We start from the raw sequence: 19,713 nt of genomic DNA, 5'->3' as shown, positions 1-19,713 counted from the left end.
GCTTCCTGTGGTTGCCTTGATGTTTCCTGTGGTTGCCTGGATGCTTCCTGTGGTTGCCTGGATGCCTCCTGTGGTTGCCTGGACACTTCCTGTGGTTGCCTGGACGCTTCCTGTGGTTGCCTGGACGCTTCCTGTGGTTGCCTGGATGCCTCCTGTGGTTGCCTGGACACTTCCTGTGGTTGCCCGGGTGCTTCCTGTGGTTGCCTGGACGCTTCCTGTGGTTGCCCGGACGCTTCCTGTGGTTGCCCCGCACTCCTTGTGGTTGCCCCGACGCTCCTTGTGGTTGCCCTGAAGCTCCCCGTTCGCTCACGGCTGTTATTTAGTGGGACCAGCTGATGAAACTCCTTCAGTGCCATCACTGAAGAAACTGTTGATGAAGTAGATATGATCATGGATGATCGACGAGAGTTGAGAACATTCTCAGGAAAGAACTGGGCATGACAAAGGTACAAGTCTTCTGACTCCTGATCAGAAACACTCCAGGCTTATCATATCTTGTGAGAATTTGCGTCATTTTGAAGCAGACCCAGGTGATTTTATTTGAGCGATGTGTAACCATGGATGAGTCAGCCAAACAGCAGCCAAAGTAGTGGAAACATTAATGACTCTGACAAAGAAATCAAAGTCTGTTCCATCAGCTGGCAATAAAACTTTGTTTCTACAAATTTAATCCAGGAACAGATGTTTACACGTCTTCTTGACTAATATGTGATTTTTAAAAAAAAATTTAGAGAGATTCTTAAAGGTTCCACAAATATGAACTATTACACGTTTTAATATTAAAGACATATTGAAACTCCCGTGGAAAGTTTGATTTTTTAAAGATAACAGTATATGAAATATTTTTAACTAAAACAAATGCAAAATCATTTGTGGGCTCATTAAGAACAATTCTCTTAAATATTTTGTTCATATCAGGTGGTATTTTACACAAATTGATTTTAACCAATCTTTGAGGGTATTTTGACAGAAACTGACATGGTTTGGTTGGTTGGTTTGTTGTTTAACGCCGCACCCAGCAATATTCCAGCTATATGACGGCGATCTGTAAATAATACAGTCTGGACCAGACAACCCAGTGATTGATATCATGAGCATCAATCCACGTAATTAGGATCGATGACATGCTTCAACCAAGTCAGGAGCCTGACCACCCATCCTGTTAGTCACCCCTTACGACAAGCATGAGTTGCTGAAGACCTATTCTATCCCGGATCTTCACGGGTCGACATGGATTGGACAGTAGTGTTTCTATTGTTACTATTCCCTGCAGACAACTCGGCAGCAACTGACAGAATGCGGTTCAGTGACGATCTCTCACGATGTTACAAGAGCACATTAGGAGCTAAGTACGACCGACTGTGTCACTAGCTAATCGTGATGTTTTACCCAAGCTTAACATCGTGATATATCGCGCCCACATCGCGAACGTGAGTGAGTTAGTGAGTGAGTTAAAATTTAAGGTCATATCGGCATTATTTCAGCCACATAGCGACGAGGTCAAGTTTATCTATTTACAATTTAGTTAATAATGCAAAGTTTTATTTAAAAACAAGTTGTGCAACATATTTGAGCATACTATATTTAAAAACAATTTATAAAACATATTTGAGCATAACAATATGATGTATACAGTTTTAAAACACGGGCAAAAGGCAACCAGTTACCCTGGGCCACCTCGCTGGGGATCACGGGGACTTACAGTACCTCGGCTTCCTGCATGATACCCCAGCAGGATTTACGTCATCACTTTAGCTACTGGTGATTGTGCATAATACAAGCCCATATTAAAAAATATTCAGCAATGAGTTGGCTTAAAAACACTGGTTGATGATAGTAACATCGATTGGGATAGGATTACGTGTCACACAGGGGGGCAATATCTTTGCGCTACGTTAACCTCCTGGACAGAGCCTTCAGTAATGTCAGTTCATAATAGCATCACACCAAATTTAAAAACAAGCATTGAATTATTCACATATTTATACATATATGCATATTTAAAATTTATGATACAGACCAATTTCTTTCAAATAGCTGATAATGAGATGCCCGCTGACACGGGAAAAGAGATCTTTTAGATTTACGCTTTGATAATGTGAATCCCTTGCGACTGCAAAGTCCACACAGTCAGGCAATATATGCTTGACGGTGAACCTTTCATCACAAGGGATGCACTTAGGAGGTTCGTCCTCATCTGTCTTAAGCAGATATTCGTGGGTAAACCGACTGTGGCCAATACAACATCGTCGTAAAACGACCTCAACATGTCTTGACTGACAACCCAAGTAGGTATATTGCTTCCTACCTGGTTGTGCCACCTCTCTTGCCTGAGATCCCGAGTTTTACTTTTGATAGTTGGATTGAAATCACGTTGTAGTCAAGTAGTGGAGATAACGGTTTGTCAAGAGCTGCTTTAGCTGCAGCATCGGCTTTTGAGTTACCTATTATGCCAGCATGACTTGGCAACCAGCAAAAGACGATGTCACATTGGCCAGTAGAAAGATCATTATAGAGTTCTAAAATGTCATTGTTAATAATGGTGAGACACTTTTAATGCCTGAAGGCAAGACAACGAATCAGAAAAGATGATGACATTTTTAGATTGGTTTTGTTGTTGAATATAGGTCAAAGCTGTTAGGATAGCTTTGGCCTCGGCAGTAAAAATTGAACTAGAATCTGGGATTCTTGAGGAGACAGTTCTGGATCCAATGACGGTGGCACCAGCAACTTTTCCATCATCCTTGGATCCGTCTGTAAAATGGACCGATGAGAATTATATTGAGTTCGCAATTGGTTGTACGCTTGTTGATAAAAACCAAAGGTTTTGTTTCGGATTTTTTGAGTTGGGTTCGAGTGAGGTCTATCTCTGGCTTCACCATCTGCCAGGGAGGAGAAGACAGAAGACGGTAAGGTGATATAATATTAAGTTCTATTTTAGCTGCAGTAATGTGAGGTTGAATTCAGATTCCAAGTGGTGGAATCAAGTTAGACAAATTTTGAAACAGGTTCTCAAACTGAGGGTGGAAAACGCAATTGTATGCTGGATTTGATTTATTGGAATGTTATTTAGGAATGTATTGCAGTGAAAGTTTAATGCGGACATCGCGAAAGTGGGCGGATAGTCTAATACATGTACATGGATTCTTACACGAGTTTAGTAAAATCAGTATGACGCACATACGAGTGTAATACTATCTTTGTAACCCATTATTTCTTCATAATCATTTTCTGATCCCTTTAGAAAAATGCAGTCTCAGAAAACCACAATTGTCGAATGATAATAATCTTCAGCTTGACGTCGTTTCTAGTGTGACGTCATTCCGATCTTACGTCAAAATAAGATTCGATTGACGTCAAAATTGCCGTCCGGATGACGTATACATGAATTGTCAATGCAAGAGAGTAGCCATCCTAGATTTTCTACCAAGACAGATTCCACTTGGCGTATTTAAGGGCGAATAGAGTGGAAATGAGAGTGAGTGAGTGAGGTTTTACGCCGCTTTTAGCAATATTCCAATTTTCAATGTGTGAAACCAGAAATGGGCTTCACACATTGTGCCCATGTGGGGAATCGAACCCGGTCTTCAACGTGACGACATAATGCTTTAACCACTAGGCTACCCCTGTGGAAATGATATGAATGGACCACTGAAAATCAGTGATGACACCGGTAGCACCCGCCATTCATACAATCTGCATAAAAAAAAGTAAGTATTTAATTTTGAATTACATCTACTGTTTGTAAGAAATATTTTCGTTTTGCAACATAGCCGGGTACAGTTTTAAAAGTCTCGGCTCAAACATGTCTTTTGTTGTTGACTTAGCATTGATAACTGCCATGTCTCTTTGGCCTGTACCGGGCCGGCACTTATATTGTGATATGAGTGACGTGGACCTGCTTATCGATAACCCGGCAACCCGGTTGCTTGGATAACGTCACAAGGCATTGTTTCGCCGGTAGGTCTTATCATAGGGCATTATCAGTGATATCAGTGAATGTAACTTGTAATAAAAATACATACGAAAAGGAAGAGAATCCTGGATGAAGGAGTAAGCATATACCCCGAAACGTTGTGTTCCTCATAATAAAGAAGTTGACATCCATAAATTCTCTTCCTTATGTGTATCACTTCTAAATGTCTTTCAAAGACTAAATACGAAAATATGTTTAAAATGGTTATCCTAATATCCTTGTCTTAATATTTGCAATTCAAAAACATCGTTGGAGTCTCTAAGACTATTTGTTCGTGTGTTCAGCATCTGGGTCTGTGAACTCCTGGTTGTGTTTTACTATTTCAGAATCGTCCCGTGAAGATTCCAGGGTAGAATTGGTCTTCAGCAACCCATGCTTGCCGTAAAAGGTGACTATGCTTGTCGTAAAAGGCGACTAACGGGATCGGGTGGTCAGGCTCGCTGACTTAGTTGATACATGTCATCGATCCAAATTGCGTGGATCGATGCTCATGATATCAATCACTGGATTGTTTGGTCCAGACTCGATTGTTTACAGACCGCCGTCATATAGCTGGAATATTGCTGAGTGCGGCGTTAACAACAAACCAACCAACCAACTATTTCAGAATCACTATTTTCATTAATGAATGAGTCGGTCGGGTTTACAGGCGAGGAACGAAGTGGACGTAAAATGTATGCAATGTCGGCAAAGTCGTGACAACAGGGGCGGATAACTCTAAACACGGAAGCTAACATGGGACAAGCAAGTTGAAACAGAAGCGGGGTTGCCCTTTCATGTCATTGGTCTCAGACTAGTCACAGGTACACACGCATCGAATGTAAGTATCATAATTTGTGATAGTAATATGTGCACCATTTCTGGCGTTGTTTGTCCTGACACTGATTTGTAATCATAGCAAACAAATATCTACTGTCGTACGAAGCCTACTTGTAGTTGTACGCGGAACTCTTCACTTCGGTCAAGTTTGTTAGATCGTTCAGGTGTGATGGACGGGTTGCAGTAATTTCGTGCACCAAGAAATTTCTCACCCTTTGAAAATTCGTAGCCCTGAGAAATGCGAAATTTTATGCAAGGTTATGATAGCGTCCTATCATATTTTTTCATGGTTTTAAAACATCTCACGTTTTCGAATGTTCATCGCGATTGTTTGCGAATTGTGTGACATCACAGAAAAACAGTCCTTTCTTATCGTAGGGATATAGAATAAAACAGTCGCTGTTGTGATGTCATGAAAGAGGTTTATCACCACGCACTCTTTCACACACGTTTATCACCACACACTCTTTCCACACATATACAATTATACATGCAACTATCATAAAACATACACAGCCTTGAACATCACATGTTTAAACATTCAACCGTTAATTCTCTGCAACATTCACAAAAACTCACTCATACATACAACCATGGAAACAAATAATGTCAATCACTTGGTGACAATCACTGCAATCATATGCAGTCTTACTGCTAAGATGGCTTTGTGCAAGTGGACAGACAGCCCTCACATAGCTTGACTATAACTAGTACATCAGACAAGATCTGAGAGAGACATACATACATATGCATTGTCCGTTCATATTGGCGAGGTCTCTGAGGAGCTGGCTGGCAATGATGTACTTGGATTTGTTGTTGTCCAATGGCTTGAAATATGCCTCAATAATGTGCCCATTCTGTTATTGCATAGGATTATTTCATGTAACATAATTTATTGCTTATTGCATAGGATTATTTCTTTTAACAAAATTTATTGCTTATTGCATAGGATTATTTCATATAACATAATTTATTGCTTATTGCAAAGGATTATTTCATACAACATAATTTATTGCTTATTGCATAGGATTATTTCATATAACATAATTTATTGCTTATTGCATAGGATTATTTCATACAACAAAATTTATTGCTTATTGCAAAGGGATCTGAAATTACTTGTAGTTTGGGGTGTAAAATATCTAATTTCCAGGGGTATGAATTCGTTTGGGGAACAAAATAACATACACCCATAATGGACATGGTTCAATGTACAGGTTAAATTACTATGAACATCGACAGGTGTGTGTCTCATTGTAATGAATTATGATACATATGCATAATTGATATGCATACATAATATGGGAATGTAATATTTAGCATCAAAAGGGCATCGAGGAATTTGAAAAAGGTATGGGTACATATTATGGCGTGAGATGATACAGCAAGGCCACGATATGTATCACGATACATAGCAGGGCTGGATTTCGCTGTATAAAACATGCACCACTGCCACTTGTTATTGAAAAATGCAACCTAATATTTAGGTCAACATGCAGTAAGATCATGTAAGAAAAATTCACATTTGCGTCTAACCTTTGCATGTCGCCACAACATCCGTGTTTGAACACATTCAATACCTTTAGGCATATTTACTTTAAATAGTTGTATTTTGTCTTGACCTTTTTTTATTGATGTCTTCAAAATATGGATAGTCTACTTCAAGATTGTGTGCACGTTTGAACTTTGATAAATTTAAGGTTAAAGGGTGCAACCTGGTTTTGTGTTGTGCAGCTGGGTTTTCATGACAACATGCACCTGGTGCAAGTTAGGTCAACATTCTTAAATCCAGCCCTGCATATCGGTATATGGTCTCTGGTATCGCTATATGCATATTTACATCAAATCACGTTAAAACTTCTTGACTATAAATATTTCAGAGCAGGTTCTAAAGGAAAAGCCAACTGTAGACACATGTTCATAGCAGCAATATGTACCGGGCTCTTATTCTAGTCTTCATAAAAGTCCCAATTTTAGATTTTCTGTAATAATTGTTTCAGATTTCCTGAATTATTTTCTCTTGAGGAATGAGAACACGGGGTCCCAGCTGCACACAGTCGAGCCACGCCCACGCCCCACCATGCTCCCAACACCCACCAATGTGAGGAGCCGTTACACCAAGCAGTACAAGGAGAAGGGCATGGCCAACCTGGAGAGAGCCGTTCACGACTCAGCGCTCAAATTCAAGAATTTACCAACACGGGCCAAATTCTTATTTGGTTCCTCATTGGTAGTGTCTGTGCTATTCTACGGTTTTATCATCAGAAGTTTTTTCAAAAACGATTTGATGGATGAACACTTCCTGGAAACTGACAAGTGCCCTGCCTGCTACGGCATGAGTGCTTGCGGTCAGTTTTTTTACGATCGCGTCAAGTTTACGGGGTGGTCGAAGTTACGATTCCTAGACAGGGTGAATATAAAGAATGTTCACTTTGCTGATCATCAAGACTTAAATAGTGTTGTCATAAAGAAATTAAGCCACGATAGTGAAATCCAAGCAATCGATGATAAGATCTGTTCTGATGGCAACCGGCCTGCTGGTTGCGATATTGCCAGGGTTATATATATCACAAACACTGCCCAGACTTTGAAGAAAGGTCCGATTCAGCCCGAAACTTTGAAGGGGGAGGCATCCATGTTTACATGTGGGTCCTACCGACTGCTGGATCGCCTGTGGCACTATTACAAGGAGAGGCTGAAGAAGAAGGAAATATTTTTCAGGGACAAGATTCAGCTGTGGTACATCAGCATGGTTAACACTGAGCCGCTCATGTTACAGGTAGGTCGCAGAGTGAGTGAGTGAACCCTTAGCCTCTCGTGTTACAGGTAGGTCGCAGAGTGAGTGAACCCTTAGCCTCTCATGTTACAGGTAGATCGCAGAGTGAGTGAGTGAGTGAACCCTTAGTCTCTCATGTTACAGGTAGATCACAGTGTGAGTGAGTGAGTGAACCCTTAGCCTCTCATGTTACAGGTAGGTCGCAGAGTGAGTGAGTGAGTGAACCCTAAGGCTGTCATGTTCAAGGAGGTCACAGAGTGAGTGAGTGAACCCTAAGGCTGTCATGTTCAAGGAGGTCCCAGAGTGAGTGAGTGAACCCTAAGGCTGTCATGTTACAGGTAGGTCCCAGAGTGAGTGAGTGAACCCTTAGCCTCTCATGTTACAGGTAGGTTCCAGAGTGAGTGAGTGAACCCTTAGCCTCTCATGTTAAAGGAGGTCCCAGAGTGAGTGAGTGAACCCTAAGGCTGTCATGTTAAAGGAGATCCCAGAGTGAGTGAGTGAACCCTTAGTCTCTAATGTTAAAGGAGGTCCCAAAGTGAGTGAGTGAACCCTAAGGCTGTCATGTTCAAGGAGGTCACAGAGTGAGTGAGTGAACCCTTAGTCTCTAATGTTAAAGGAGGTCCCAGAGTGAGTGAGTGAACCCTTAGTCTCTCATGTTAAAGGAGGTCCCAGAGTGAGTGAGTGAACCCTAAGGCTGTCATGTTACAGGTAGGTCGCAGAGTGAGTGAGTGAACCCTTAGCCTCTCATGTTAAAGGAGGTCCCAGAGTGAGTGAGTGAACCCTTAGCCTCTCATGTTAAAGGAGGTCCCAAAGTGAGTGAGTGAACCCTTAGTCTCTCATGTTAAATGAGGTCCCAGAGTGAGTGAGTGAACCCTAAGGCTGTCATGTTACAGGTAGGTCGCAGAGTGAGTGAGTGAACCCTTAGCCTCTCATGTTAAAGGAGGTCCCAGAGTGAGTGAGTGAACCCTTAGCCTCTCATGTTAAAGGAGGTCCCAGAGTGAGTGAGTGAACCCTTAGCCTCTCATGTTAAAGGAGGTCCCAGAGTGAGTGAGTGAACCCTAAGGCTGTCATGTTAAAGGAGGTCCCAGAGTGAGTGAGTGAACACTTAGCCTCTCATGTTAAAGGAGGTCCCAGAGTGAGTGAGTGAACCCTTAGCCTCTCATGTTAAAGGAGGTCCCAGAGTGAGTGAGTGAACCCTTAGCCTCTCATGTTAAAGGAGGTCCCAGAGTGAGTGAGTGAACCCTAAGGCTGTCATGTTAAAGGAGGTCCCAGAGTGAGTGAGTGAACACTTAGCCTCTCATGTTAAAGGAGGTCCCAGAGTGAGTGAGTGAACCCTAAGGCTGTCATGTTAAAGGAGGTCCCAGAGTAAGTGAGTGAACCCTTAGTCTCTCATGTTAAAGGAGGTCGCAGAGTGAGTGAGTGAACCCTAAGGCTGTCATGTTAAAGGAGGTCACAGAGTGAGTGTGAGTGTCTCCTGGGCATGGTCAGAAACGTCTGGACAATTGAAACTAAAACCTCACACTTGGCTTCCCAATCATGATCACACCTAAAATTGTTCAAGATGTTTGGCTACAATTCAGCCATGCCAGCCATATTGAAAAAAAATCTATTGATGGCCATTACTCCGCCATTTTTGTTCCAAATATTATAAAAAATGTCCCCTTTTTGGCAACATTGTGAATTTTGACCTTGAGTTGATCTTTGCACTTGGACGATGCTCTTGATAACTCTAAATATACTTTTCCTTTTCCTCTTTCAACATCTCTGAAGATGCCCGACTGAGGAAGCTGAATGTTTGCTTGTTTGTTTCTAAATTTGTGCAAATCTGTTGAATTTAGGGGGACGGTCGGGTAGCCTAGTGGTTAAAGCGTTCGCTCGTCACGCTGAAGACCCGGGTTCGATTCCCGACATGGGTACAATGTTTGAAGCCCATTTCTGGTGTCCCCCGCCGTGATATTGCTGGAATATTGCTAAAAGCGGCGTAAAACCATACTCACTCACTCACTCACTTGAATTTAGTGTCAGTTTGAAACTTCAGTTTTATGCAGGGAAGACCATCCATGGTCTCGTGGATAGAGCATCTACCTTGAGAGTGGAATGTTGGTGGTTCGATCACCGGCCCCATTGTACCAGAAAATGTTAAAAGATAGTACTTGTTACCATGGTTACCCTGCCTGGCGTTCAGCATTAAGGGATAAAACAAGGACTGGTTGGCTTGGAGTCTGAATTCATTGTCTGAGTTAAACTGCAGGAATAATCATGATGTTAAACCCCATTTCATCTCATCTTATGCTGGAAATATTTGAATATCATTAACAGCAAATTTTGTTAATAGCTGTCTTTGTTGAATTTGTATTTGACTACAATCCAGGTGAGCTACATGGCAATAGCACTTTTATTTTTGAGATGGCAGATCTGTATGTAAATCATTTGAAAACTATTGGGTTTATGAATTTGTGAATCTTTCCTTCTTGTTCTAACTGATATTTATATTCTCAGACATTCCCGGCGTCGGAGGGGTGGCCGTTTCCGGAGTACTACGGTGCGTGTGGTCGCTTCATGATGGTGGAAGACACTGGCCGTCCCCTCGGGGACTTCTTCCATGCATCGTTTGAGAAGAGGGTGAGTATTCATAAGAAATGTTGAATAATACATATGTAAGTCTGTATTTTAATAAAAATAAATAAATCATATTTTGGTATCAATTCACAATTGTACTCGCATGATGGTGTGACCTTGGATGTTGTCTTTTATTCATTAGTAGCAGTACCAAAGTGGAAGATGAAAATTATTCGAATACAATTTCGACTGCATTCATTGAAGTTTAGGCCAAACATTTTTTTATCTTACCTCCATGTTAGAATGTTGAGATCTGATTGGTTCATGTGATCTTCATAATATACAATGTATCCCACCAGGGAGGGAAGTCATTTTCTGAGTGGGAGAATAAATGCATTACTCACCAGAGCTCCAGATAAGCTTCGTATCTGCGTGAAATACGCATCAGAAATGCAGAAATGCGCAGTAAAATATAATCCAAGCGTATCAAATACGCAACGGACATTACAGATACGCTACAAAAATAAAATTTGTGCATATCATCAAAATATTGTGAAGTAACCCTGCGTATTCGATTAGCAAAACTTATTTTGAAATTATAAACGGGCATTCCGTCAACCTTGCCAAACTCCACAATGACAGTCACATCATGATCATTTGCCATCACACTTTCTTGTTGAAGTATCGTGGTATTTTTGAGTCCTATAAAGCTCTCGAACCCACACGACACCAGTTTGCAGGGACTAGATGAATAGTGTTTTTAAATATTCAACTTAAATACCCACATGTGTAAAAACTAGTGGGTAACAGAAATTTGAATATGCAGATAGAATTACTGATACCCAATGATTTTAAAATGCATGGGTAAAATACCCACAACACCAAAAGCTTATCTGGAGCTCTGCTCACCCCATGAAGAAAACAGGTTTTCCTTGGATTTCCCTTGCACCCTGCTATGAAGCAAAAAGCTGCATTTCTCTGTGCAGAGCAGTGTCCCTTGGGCACGCCAGACACTACGACTGGGACTAGTCCAAATTTACTACCCAGGTACCCACCCCCCTATTACCCAGCCCTACCCAGATACCCGCTGTAGGTCTCAAGAGATAGGTACAAAATGTCTGATTGGGAATAGTTTGACTGTAGCCCTGGACAAAATGTATTTAGATACTCATATAAAACGATCTGCATACATTGAAGTTGACTGAAGTTTTATCTTTATTCAAACATAAAAGTCAGAAGGAATGGGTGCATAGTCAGAAAGAAATGCGAACATTAGTGACTTGTAGTGCAATCATATAGTTACTTTATCATTTCTTTTATTAAACAGTATATCACGTGACTAACCATGAGTCCGGGTAGTCCTGTTGGTACCCAGGTCCTACTCAGTACCCCCCGACCCGAGTACCCGAGTTACCCGCCCCAGCCCTACCAGGAATCTTATAAGTGGGTTCGAATCCCCGTTCACCCTGGTTATGTTTCTAGGTTTGTAAGCACCATACCAGTGCTTGTGGGTTGATCTGCATCAATTTGGGCTTTCCTCCAACACTAATGCGACACATCATATTATGGCTGGAATACTATTAAAAGCGGTGTTAAACCCAACTCACTCACTCGTGTGAAGAAAGCCTGAAGTGATGCAGGTCGTAGACCTTTACAACGTAGATGAAACCCATGTACATGGACCATCTTCCCGAGGCAAGGGAGTTAACTGACTATAAAAGTCCAGTTTCCACCCTTGCCGAACTAGGCTGGTATTATGGAGTTACATTTTGGCTGGACTAACGAGTCTATGCATAGTCCAATCAAAATCGTGCACCGAAATCGAAATCCGGTTCGTAAAGTGTCATGCAGATTTAGGTTGACTGCAGGATTTGCAAAGCATGTGCACCGCTAACTCGTTGTCAACAGATATTTTCTAAATCTTTTCATGCTTTTAATCAAGGTGCTCACGTGATTTGATGCACTTCGAGATGTAAGACTCGTTTTATCACAATATAGATCTTGATTATCAATCAGATCGTCTTGACTTGGCGCCACCGTTTTGTTTGAAGCAAATGCAAGTGATACGAGAAGTTGAATCTGATTGGTCAATAGGGGAGGCATAGAAAGGATGTAACTGGTAATAGCCACTGGTGGCGCTACGATCGAGCCCAGGAATTCCAGCCTAGTTCGGCAAGGGTGGAAACTGGACTTTTAAAGTCAGTTAACTCTCTTGCCTTGGGAAGATGGTACACGGACATGGTGACAACCTAGAAACAACATCAGGGCAAACCAGGATTCGGACCCACGATCATAGGTTTCTTCTGACACACTAAGGGATGCAATTCTGTACCGGGGATTGCGGTGCCTCAGATCGCTGGGCCTCCTGAGCCTCCATGTTGGTCTGAGCCATGATCGTAATGCCAGTCACTGCTCACACTTCCAGGCAGACATTGCGTACCAGATCATGAAGATTGCAGACAAGATGACCATCAACGAAGAACAGTTTGCCCTGTACTGGACAGACCTGACGTATGAAAACCTGTCTGTTGATGCAGCTGGCAAGGTCAAGGTTATTGATCTTGAGAACATCATCGTGGTGGATCTCATGGCAATCGCAGCAAGTATGTGCATGTTTTATTTTTATTTTTTATTTTTTTATTATTTTTTTTGCTCTGGTCTGGAGCTGTTGATCAATAAAACACAGTGATTAAGATATAGTTGTTTCAATCCCATGCCTAGAAATATGGAGAAAAGCTGTTTGTTGTCTGTTTTTTGTAGTTTAATGAATGTCAATTTGCTGTGACCATGGTAACACTTTCAGAATAGTACATGTTTTATTTTGGCAGATTGTCTTTTGAGATGTTTGAAGGAAATAAGAAACAGTGGAAATGAAAAAACATGAAAAACATGAACACTCATAAATATTTGATGAAATATAAAAATTTCTACTTTGAGAAAACTCCATGTGTATTATCTTAACACACTTATAAAGGTGAACTTCAATATCAATATCACAGAGTGGGACAGAAATGGGCTTCACATGTTGAGTGAGTGAGTATGGTTTTACGCCGCTTTTAGCAATATTCCAGCAAAATCACGGCGGGGGACACCAGAAATGGGCTTCACACATTGTACCCATGTCGGGAATCGAACCCGGGTCTTCGGCATGATGAGCGAACGCTTTAACCACTTGGCTACCCGACAACCCCCTTAAGCTCATGCCCATTGGAACAGAGGCCATTGCGGTTCCACTGGAAATTTTGGGAAATCAAACCAGGGCCTTCATGGGTATTAAATAATAATAATAAGAAGAAGAAGAATGTGCATATTTTTCATAATGTGCATTTCTAGAATGTGCCAATCCACACCCTAAATCATACTCATATTTTATGCATCCCATGGATCTCACAGTGGAATTATTTTGTACACAGTGTTCCGCTTCGTAAACAACATGGATTTCAATGTGCAGATTTTGTTTGATTGCAGGATTTGAAAAAGCATTTGTACCGCCAACTCAGCGTCAACAGATAGTTTACAAATCTGTTCATGTTTTTGATCAAGGTGCTCACATGAGTTGATGCACTTAAAAACCCGTTTTGTTACAATATAGATTTTTATTATCGATCAAATCGTCTTGATACGTCAAGTGATATGAGAGGTGGAATCTGAATGGTCAGTGGGAGAAACATAGAAGGGACATAACTCTTAATAGCCACTGGTGGCGCTACGATCCAGCCTGGTAATTCCAGCCTAGTTCGGCAAGGGTGGAAACTGGACTTTTACAGTCAGTTAACTCTCTTGCCTCTGTAAGATGGGCCCAATATTCCGGTTTATTGTTTTCACATCAATATGAAACTTTTTTAATATTCTCTCTTCTCTCTTTCAGCCAAGCCCAAAGGATGGGATGAATTTCTCGAGAGTCCATTTGATGAATGTGGAGGGAAAAACTGTCTTGGGTTCTCCACGGCAAAACTGTGCTCCCATGTCAACTCAGACCATAATTATTACGCAGCCTGTCGCAACATCTTGTCCCAATATGCAAATGAGGATGGAAAACCAGGAGGGTTGCTGCACGACATGCCAGACCACGCCCGCGACTACTGGGACCTCGAACATCTCCTGAATGAATGCGCACGACCTCAGACAGTGCAAGGTCGAATAAAGGTCAAGGACAAACTCATAAGTGCGTTTGAGAATCTGATGTCAGACCCGAATGTGGATGTCAATGTTTTGGATGAAGCTATGGAAGATAAACATGAAAACAGATTTTTTAAGAAGACAGGAAAAGATGAAGAATGAGAACTTTGTAGGGGTAAATAATATTCAGGGTCCTGTTTCAAGAAGTGATCGTCCTTCTATGGCTATTGTTACTCCTAGTCTTTAACAGATTTACAACAGTCACTGTGCAATGATCCCTTTGTGCAACATTCCCTAGGTGTGTTTCTGGTGTGTTGAAGGATGGGATATAACACTGTTAGAAACTGGCTTTAGTCGTAGTTGTCGATACGTAGTACTAAGTTGCGTGGGTTTGTTTATTCCACTGTGTACTTCTTCTTTAGCGCATAATTTATTCAGTAAGAATATAAAAATAAAAATATGTGTCTTGTGAATTGAGATGTTTTAGACATTCTTGCCACTACTAAGAATATCTTTGCTCACAAACTGTTTAGTGTTCCATCAATTGCATTTTTGTACCAATCCCATTAATATCAGATCTTTTGCTCTGATACGATACCTCTGTGTGAAGATCTCACAACCCCTGCAAAGAATGTCGCTTCTGGTGAATTCGTTTATCAACCAATCAGCATCAAGGCGTCAAGAGTACCAGACTGACAAGCATATCAACAAACATAATCAGTGAGTTCTGGAGGAGAATAATAAAAGCTGTGCTGTTACATTGCTGTTGATATGCAAGCCGACAATGCTTGTTTCGTTCAGATTGGACGGTCACAGTTTACCTGACACGATCTGCTATGGAGGACTTGTCAGATGTTCATGCAGAGGTATCATAGCAGAGTAAACAATCTGATTTTAATGCGATATGTCTTCTCCTTCACACCTTGTCGAAAAGCTGAGCCATCAGGATTGTGACTTGGGATTTGTATTGCCCCCCAAAATGTATTTCATTGAATGAGATTCAGGTATCAGTATTGAAATACAGTCAACTATGTTTATAACGAACACGCTTATAAAGAACTGACGGATATAAGGAACTTATTTTTTAGTCCCGGCCATTTGATGTTTATATGCTGCTTATATGCTTATAACGATCTACGGTTATTACGAACTAAAATCACTGGTCCCTTTGAGTTCGTTATAACCGTAGTTAACTGTATGTTACTCAATATGGTCAGATGCTGCCATTGCGTAGTCATGGATACAGGGGAGGTAACATTACAGCAAAACCACTTTAATGTTTCTGGTGTTTTTCAATCAATTGAAGGGAAACATTTGTGAATTTCTGTGTAGAGTTTTTAGGTTAAACGATTTTAATAATAATGAAACTTGTTCTGTTTTTCTACCCAATATACTAGTCCAAAGAAACACTATCGCAATATGTATCATTTGAAAAACATATTGCTGTTTTAACATACAGTCCTCACTGATTAGTGTTTGTGGGAAATCCGTGCCTTTCTCTTCAGGTCATTATCAAGAGCTCATTTCAAGTGCTGCTTATAACCAAAAGAGGCTTACGTTATTGTGCTATTTTAGCGTGACATTGCATTATACCCAGAAGTCCATGTTTTACGAGGTATGTTCAATCAAGATATTGTAATGGTTGTTTAAACGTGTGTTTGTCATGTGCAGCAAAGGAATTATATTGTGATGTGTTAGAGATGCGCAGTATCACAGGTATACACGATTTAAAATACTAATGAATACATATCACAATACGTTCTGAAAATACTGGTATATTTCTTTTTTCAAAATCATGCATATTTCATCTTGTTGGCAAATTTTAAATCAGAGGAAAGTGGAAATAAATTATGAAATTTAGACATTTGCAATTTGATTTCTGTGATTGAGAAAGTGAAACTTATCATGACCAGTTTCCTGAATAAAATTTGTCAATTACATGTGTTGTAACTATGGCAACATCTAACAAAATGGCCGCCGACAACGGTGTTGTCCAAAATGTGCCGGAGAAGTCCAATGTAATGGTCCATATTAATTCAGGTTTTTAACAAATTACAGATGAAAGAATGCATGCAATATATTGTATGTACAACACATGAATCATTATTTCAATAAATTGCAATGTGAAAGTAGGTCCAATACCGATCACTTTGTGAGGTCATTCAATACTACAGGTCTTCAAGCCTTTGGGTATAGATTGATGACATCCTTTAATGAGTCAGGTTGGAACTGGATTAATGTTGGAGTTATCCTGAAGTATTTTTTGATGTTCTTGCTGTGTAACCATCAATAATTGTTGATCAATACTTACATACCTTGTTCCAACTATCAAGATAATATGTCCACTTGTCAATAAAGTAACTTCAAAGCCTTTTAGGAAATCAATATACCTAGACTGAGGCAGACATTCTGATAAGACATTGTGCTTTTTAGAAATCTGTTGGCGCAGCATGCAATTCATTGTAGAATGAATTAGAGTGTATGCTCCAATCTGATTGGCTGAAAAACATCGTTAAATGAGATTTGATCATGGAAATCTTTTGGACTTTTCATTGTTTTTGAGAGCTTTTCTCATTAATATTTTTTTTTCTTTTCTCAATGCCAAATCTGAAAAAAGGTACTATTCTGCTTGGTGAATAGGTTACCATGTCAACAAAATATTAAGTTTGATCAATATTTATCTTTGATTTAAGTGCTTTTGTCAGTATTCTGCTAAACAGGCATAATCGTTTTTCACAAGCACTTAACTTCATCCATTGTATCAAGATGTCCCAGCATTCCAGTGTGACATCATAGCATTCGTCACTGACATCATAGCATTCGTCACTGACATCATATCATGGCTGCCTCACAACTGTGAGAGTTCACGTGGGTAGAGAGTGCTACAGAAAGTTACTGATAACTTTTATATTTTACAGTGTAGATAATATTACATGTTTTCAGATTTGAGCATGCTGTTGAGTATTTGATGCCCAGAAATTTTAGCATTTTAAAACTCCTGCTAATGTTGGTTCCACATAAAACTTTCTGGTCATCGATTATTCAAGAGAACAGGCAAATCTGAAAACATGATGTTAATCTCCTGACTGATGAGGTACAGTGTACCCCTGGGATGGTACCTCCTGGCTGGGGTACAACATGTACCACTTGCACTTGGGCATGTGGGTAGAGAAATGAATGCAGCAAATACCATATTTCCTCTAATAAGAGCCCCGGTGATTATTCTTTGGACAACTTCCAAACCTGGTGTATAATGGAGGCCGTGCAGTAATTAGAGTCCCAACGCTTACAGTATGGTGTTAAAAAGCTTTTATTTATTCTGAGAAGATATCTAAATCTAACAAACCCGGCGCTTACTGGAGACCTGTACGTATTGTGTTGTAGGCAGCTTTGTACCCACTGCTTGTTGGAGGGCGGCGCCTATAAAAGACCTGGTGCTTATTAGAGGAAATATGGTAGACTAGTTCAAGTTCATTGTATAGATCAATCATTTTTTTTGAACAAATGAATAATTGTTTGTAAATATGATCTTTCTTGATATGTGTTTCATGTACAATGTATGTTTGTCCACTAGTGTGATGTTTGTAGGTGTCATACTGATGTTGTCAGTGTTTCAAATATCACAGTGGACGGTACAGAGGAGGACCTGGGGGATGTTGTCAATCTGGTCAAACCTAAGAGTGTGTATGATGCTGACAAACCATTCATAATCTGGAATTTCATCCCAAGACTAGCAGAGCATCACAGCGATCTGTATGATCAGTGTTGTGTGTGAGCTCTGTTTGCTCCATGCTTGCTGTAAAAGGCGACCATGCTTGTCGTAAAGGGCGACCATGCTTGCCGTAAAAGGCGACTATGCTTGTCGTAGCGGTAAGAGGCGACTAACGGGATCGGGTGGTCAAGCTTGCTGACTTGGTTGATGCATGTCATTGATCCCAATTGCGTGGATCGATGCTCATGACGTCAATCACTGGATTGTCTGACCCAGACTCGATTATTTACAGACTCCGTCATATAGCTGGAATATTGCCGAATGCGGTGTTATTACAGTTAAACAACAAACAAGCAAACTGTATACTCAGTATGAATTGAGGTAATACCAGTAAAAAATGGGGTATTTTCATCTTATGTAAAAGGGGGACTTTTACAAGAACCGTTCATTTGAAAAAAGATGTAGTGAGTGCGTGAGTATGGTTTTATGCCAGTTTTAGCAATATTCCAGCAATAACACGGCTGGGGACACCAGAAATGGGCTTCACACATTGTATCCATGTCCGGAATTGACCCGGGTCTCCAGCGTCAAAAGCAAACGCCTTAATCACTAGGCTACCCGACCGCCCAGAAAGATGTAGAATACATCCAGACTATACAATATGTACATAGGGTATGGAATATATTTGGAGTCGTTGTTTTGTTTAGCTTTTAAAATTTATGTGTAGACTATATTCTATAATAAATAAATCTTGCCAATATTTTGTTTTGCATATATGTTTAATTCACACATTTCAATATTTTAGCGTTTTTTTTATCATATTTATCACTGTTAAACTCAGCTGTGTGTCAAGTACAATTTCTTCAGGGCCAGTGAACTTACCTAATATTATTATAACAGGGTAAATGTTATGACTAAAATTAACTGAAAATGACATATTTGGATTACAGACTTTAATCAGTTTTAGCACAGGACAGTACTTGCACAGCAAGCTTGATCTTAGTAGGCCATTTGTGTGGCCTGCAGGGATTTACACCATGCACAAATGTGAGGTGAGGTGAGGTGAAATAGGGTTTAACGTCGCGTCCAAGATTATTGCACTTATATAGCTACGTGCATGCACGTGTATGTGTGTGTGGCTGCTTGTACGAGGGGTGTTCATTAAAGATTTCCCCTAAACCACTTAGGGTTATCATATTTGGTTGAAATTTCACATGTGTAATGATACATGTATCTATGGGTTATGTCTGAATTTGCAGCCCCGAATTATTAATATTACCACTTTTACAGGTGTTATGATCGAGTAGGGTGTGACAATGGAGCCAGTAGAATACCGAGCAGTGATTAGGTTTTTATATTTGAAAGGTCGCACACCAAAAGAAACTTTCGATGAAATGAAAGCAACTTATGGGGAAGATGCCCCATCATATGACGTTGTTAAACACTGGCATCGCCAGTTCAAGTGTGGTCGGACATCTGTGGAAACAGCTGCCGTTCCTGGTCGCCCCCATTCAGCCATTGATGAGGACACTATCCATCAAGTGGAGACCGCCATTTTGGCAGACAGACGTATAACTGTTCGCCAGTTAGCACAAGATGTCAAGATCAGTGTAGGGTCTGTGGAAAAAATCATCCATGACAATTTGAACATGCATAAGGTGTCTGCACGATGGATTCCCAGGTTGCTCACACCTTTCCAAAAGCAGGAACGAGTCAATTGCTCAAAGGATCTTTTGGACATGTGCCCAAAAA

The 19,713-nt window shown here is 40.5% G+C and overlaps 1 protein-coding gene across 1 annotated transcript; it reads left to right on the top strand.

Moving 5' to 3' along the window:
* Window positions 1-4,695: 4,695 nt before the first annotated feature.
* On the top strand, window positions 4,696-17,772 carry LOC124116176 (divergent protein kinase domain 2A-like). The gene is made up of 5 exons (XM_046477421.2): window positions 4,696-4,796; window positions 6,796-7,574; window positions 10,071-10,193; window positions 12,556-12,733; window positions 13,999-17,772. The coding sequence occupies exons 2-5, from the start codon at window positions 6,876-6,878 to the stop codon at window positions 14,409-14,411; spliced, it is 1,413 nt and encodes a 470-aa protein (XP_046333377.2). The 5' UTR covers window positions 4,696-4,796; window positions 6,796-6,875; the 3' UTR covers window positions 14,412-17,772.
* Window positions 17,773-19,713: the final 1,941 nt, after the last annotated feature.

The sequence above is a fragment of the Haliotis rufescens genome, unplaced genomic scaffold (assembly GCF_023055435.1).
Source record: "Haliotis rufescens isolate VD_foot unplaced genomic scaffold, xgHalRufe1.0.p SCAF_67, whole genome shotgun sequence".
Lineage (NCBI taxonomy): Eukaryota > Metazoa > Mollusca > Gastropoda > Lepetellida > Haliotidae > Haliotis > Haliotis rufescens.
Note: the sequence above shows the minus strand (reverse complement) of the source record. Positions and strands in the feature narration are given on the sequence as shown.

Coding starts and splice junctions, on each gene's coding strand:
- LOC124116176 (XM_046477421.2), top strand. CDS start 6,876: ATGCTCCCAACACCCACCAATGTGAGGAGCCGTTACACCAAGCAGTAC. Junction 7,575..10,070: donor CTGAGCCGCTCATGTTACAG/GTAGGTCGCAGA, acceptor TTATATTCTCAG/ACATTCCCGGCGTCGGAGGG. Junction 12,734..13,998: donor TCTCATGGCAATCGCAGCAA/GTATGTGCATGT, acceptor TCTCTCTTTCAG/CCAAGCCCAAAGGATGGGAT.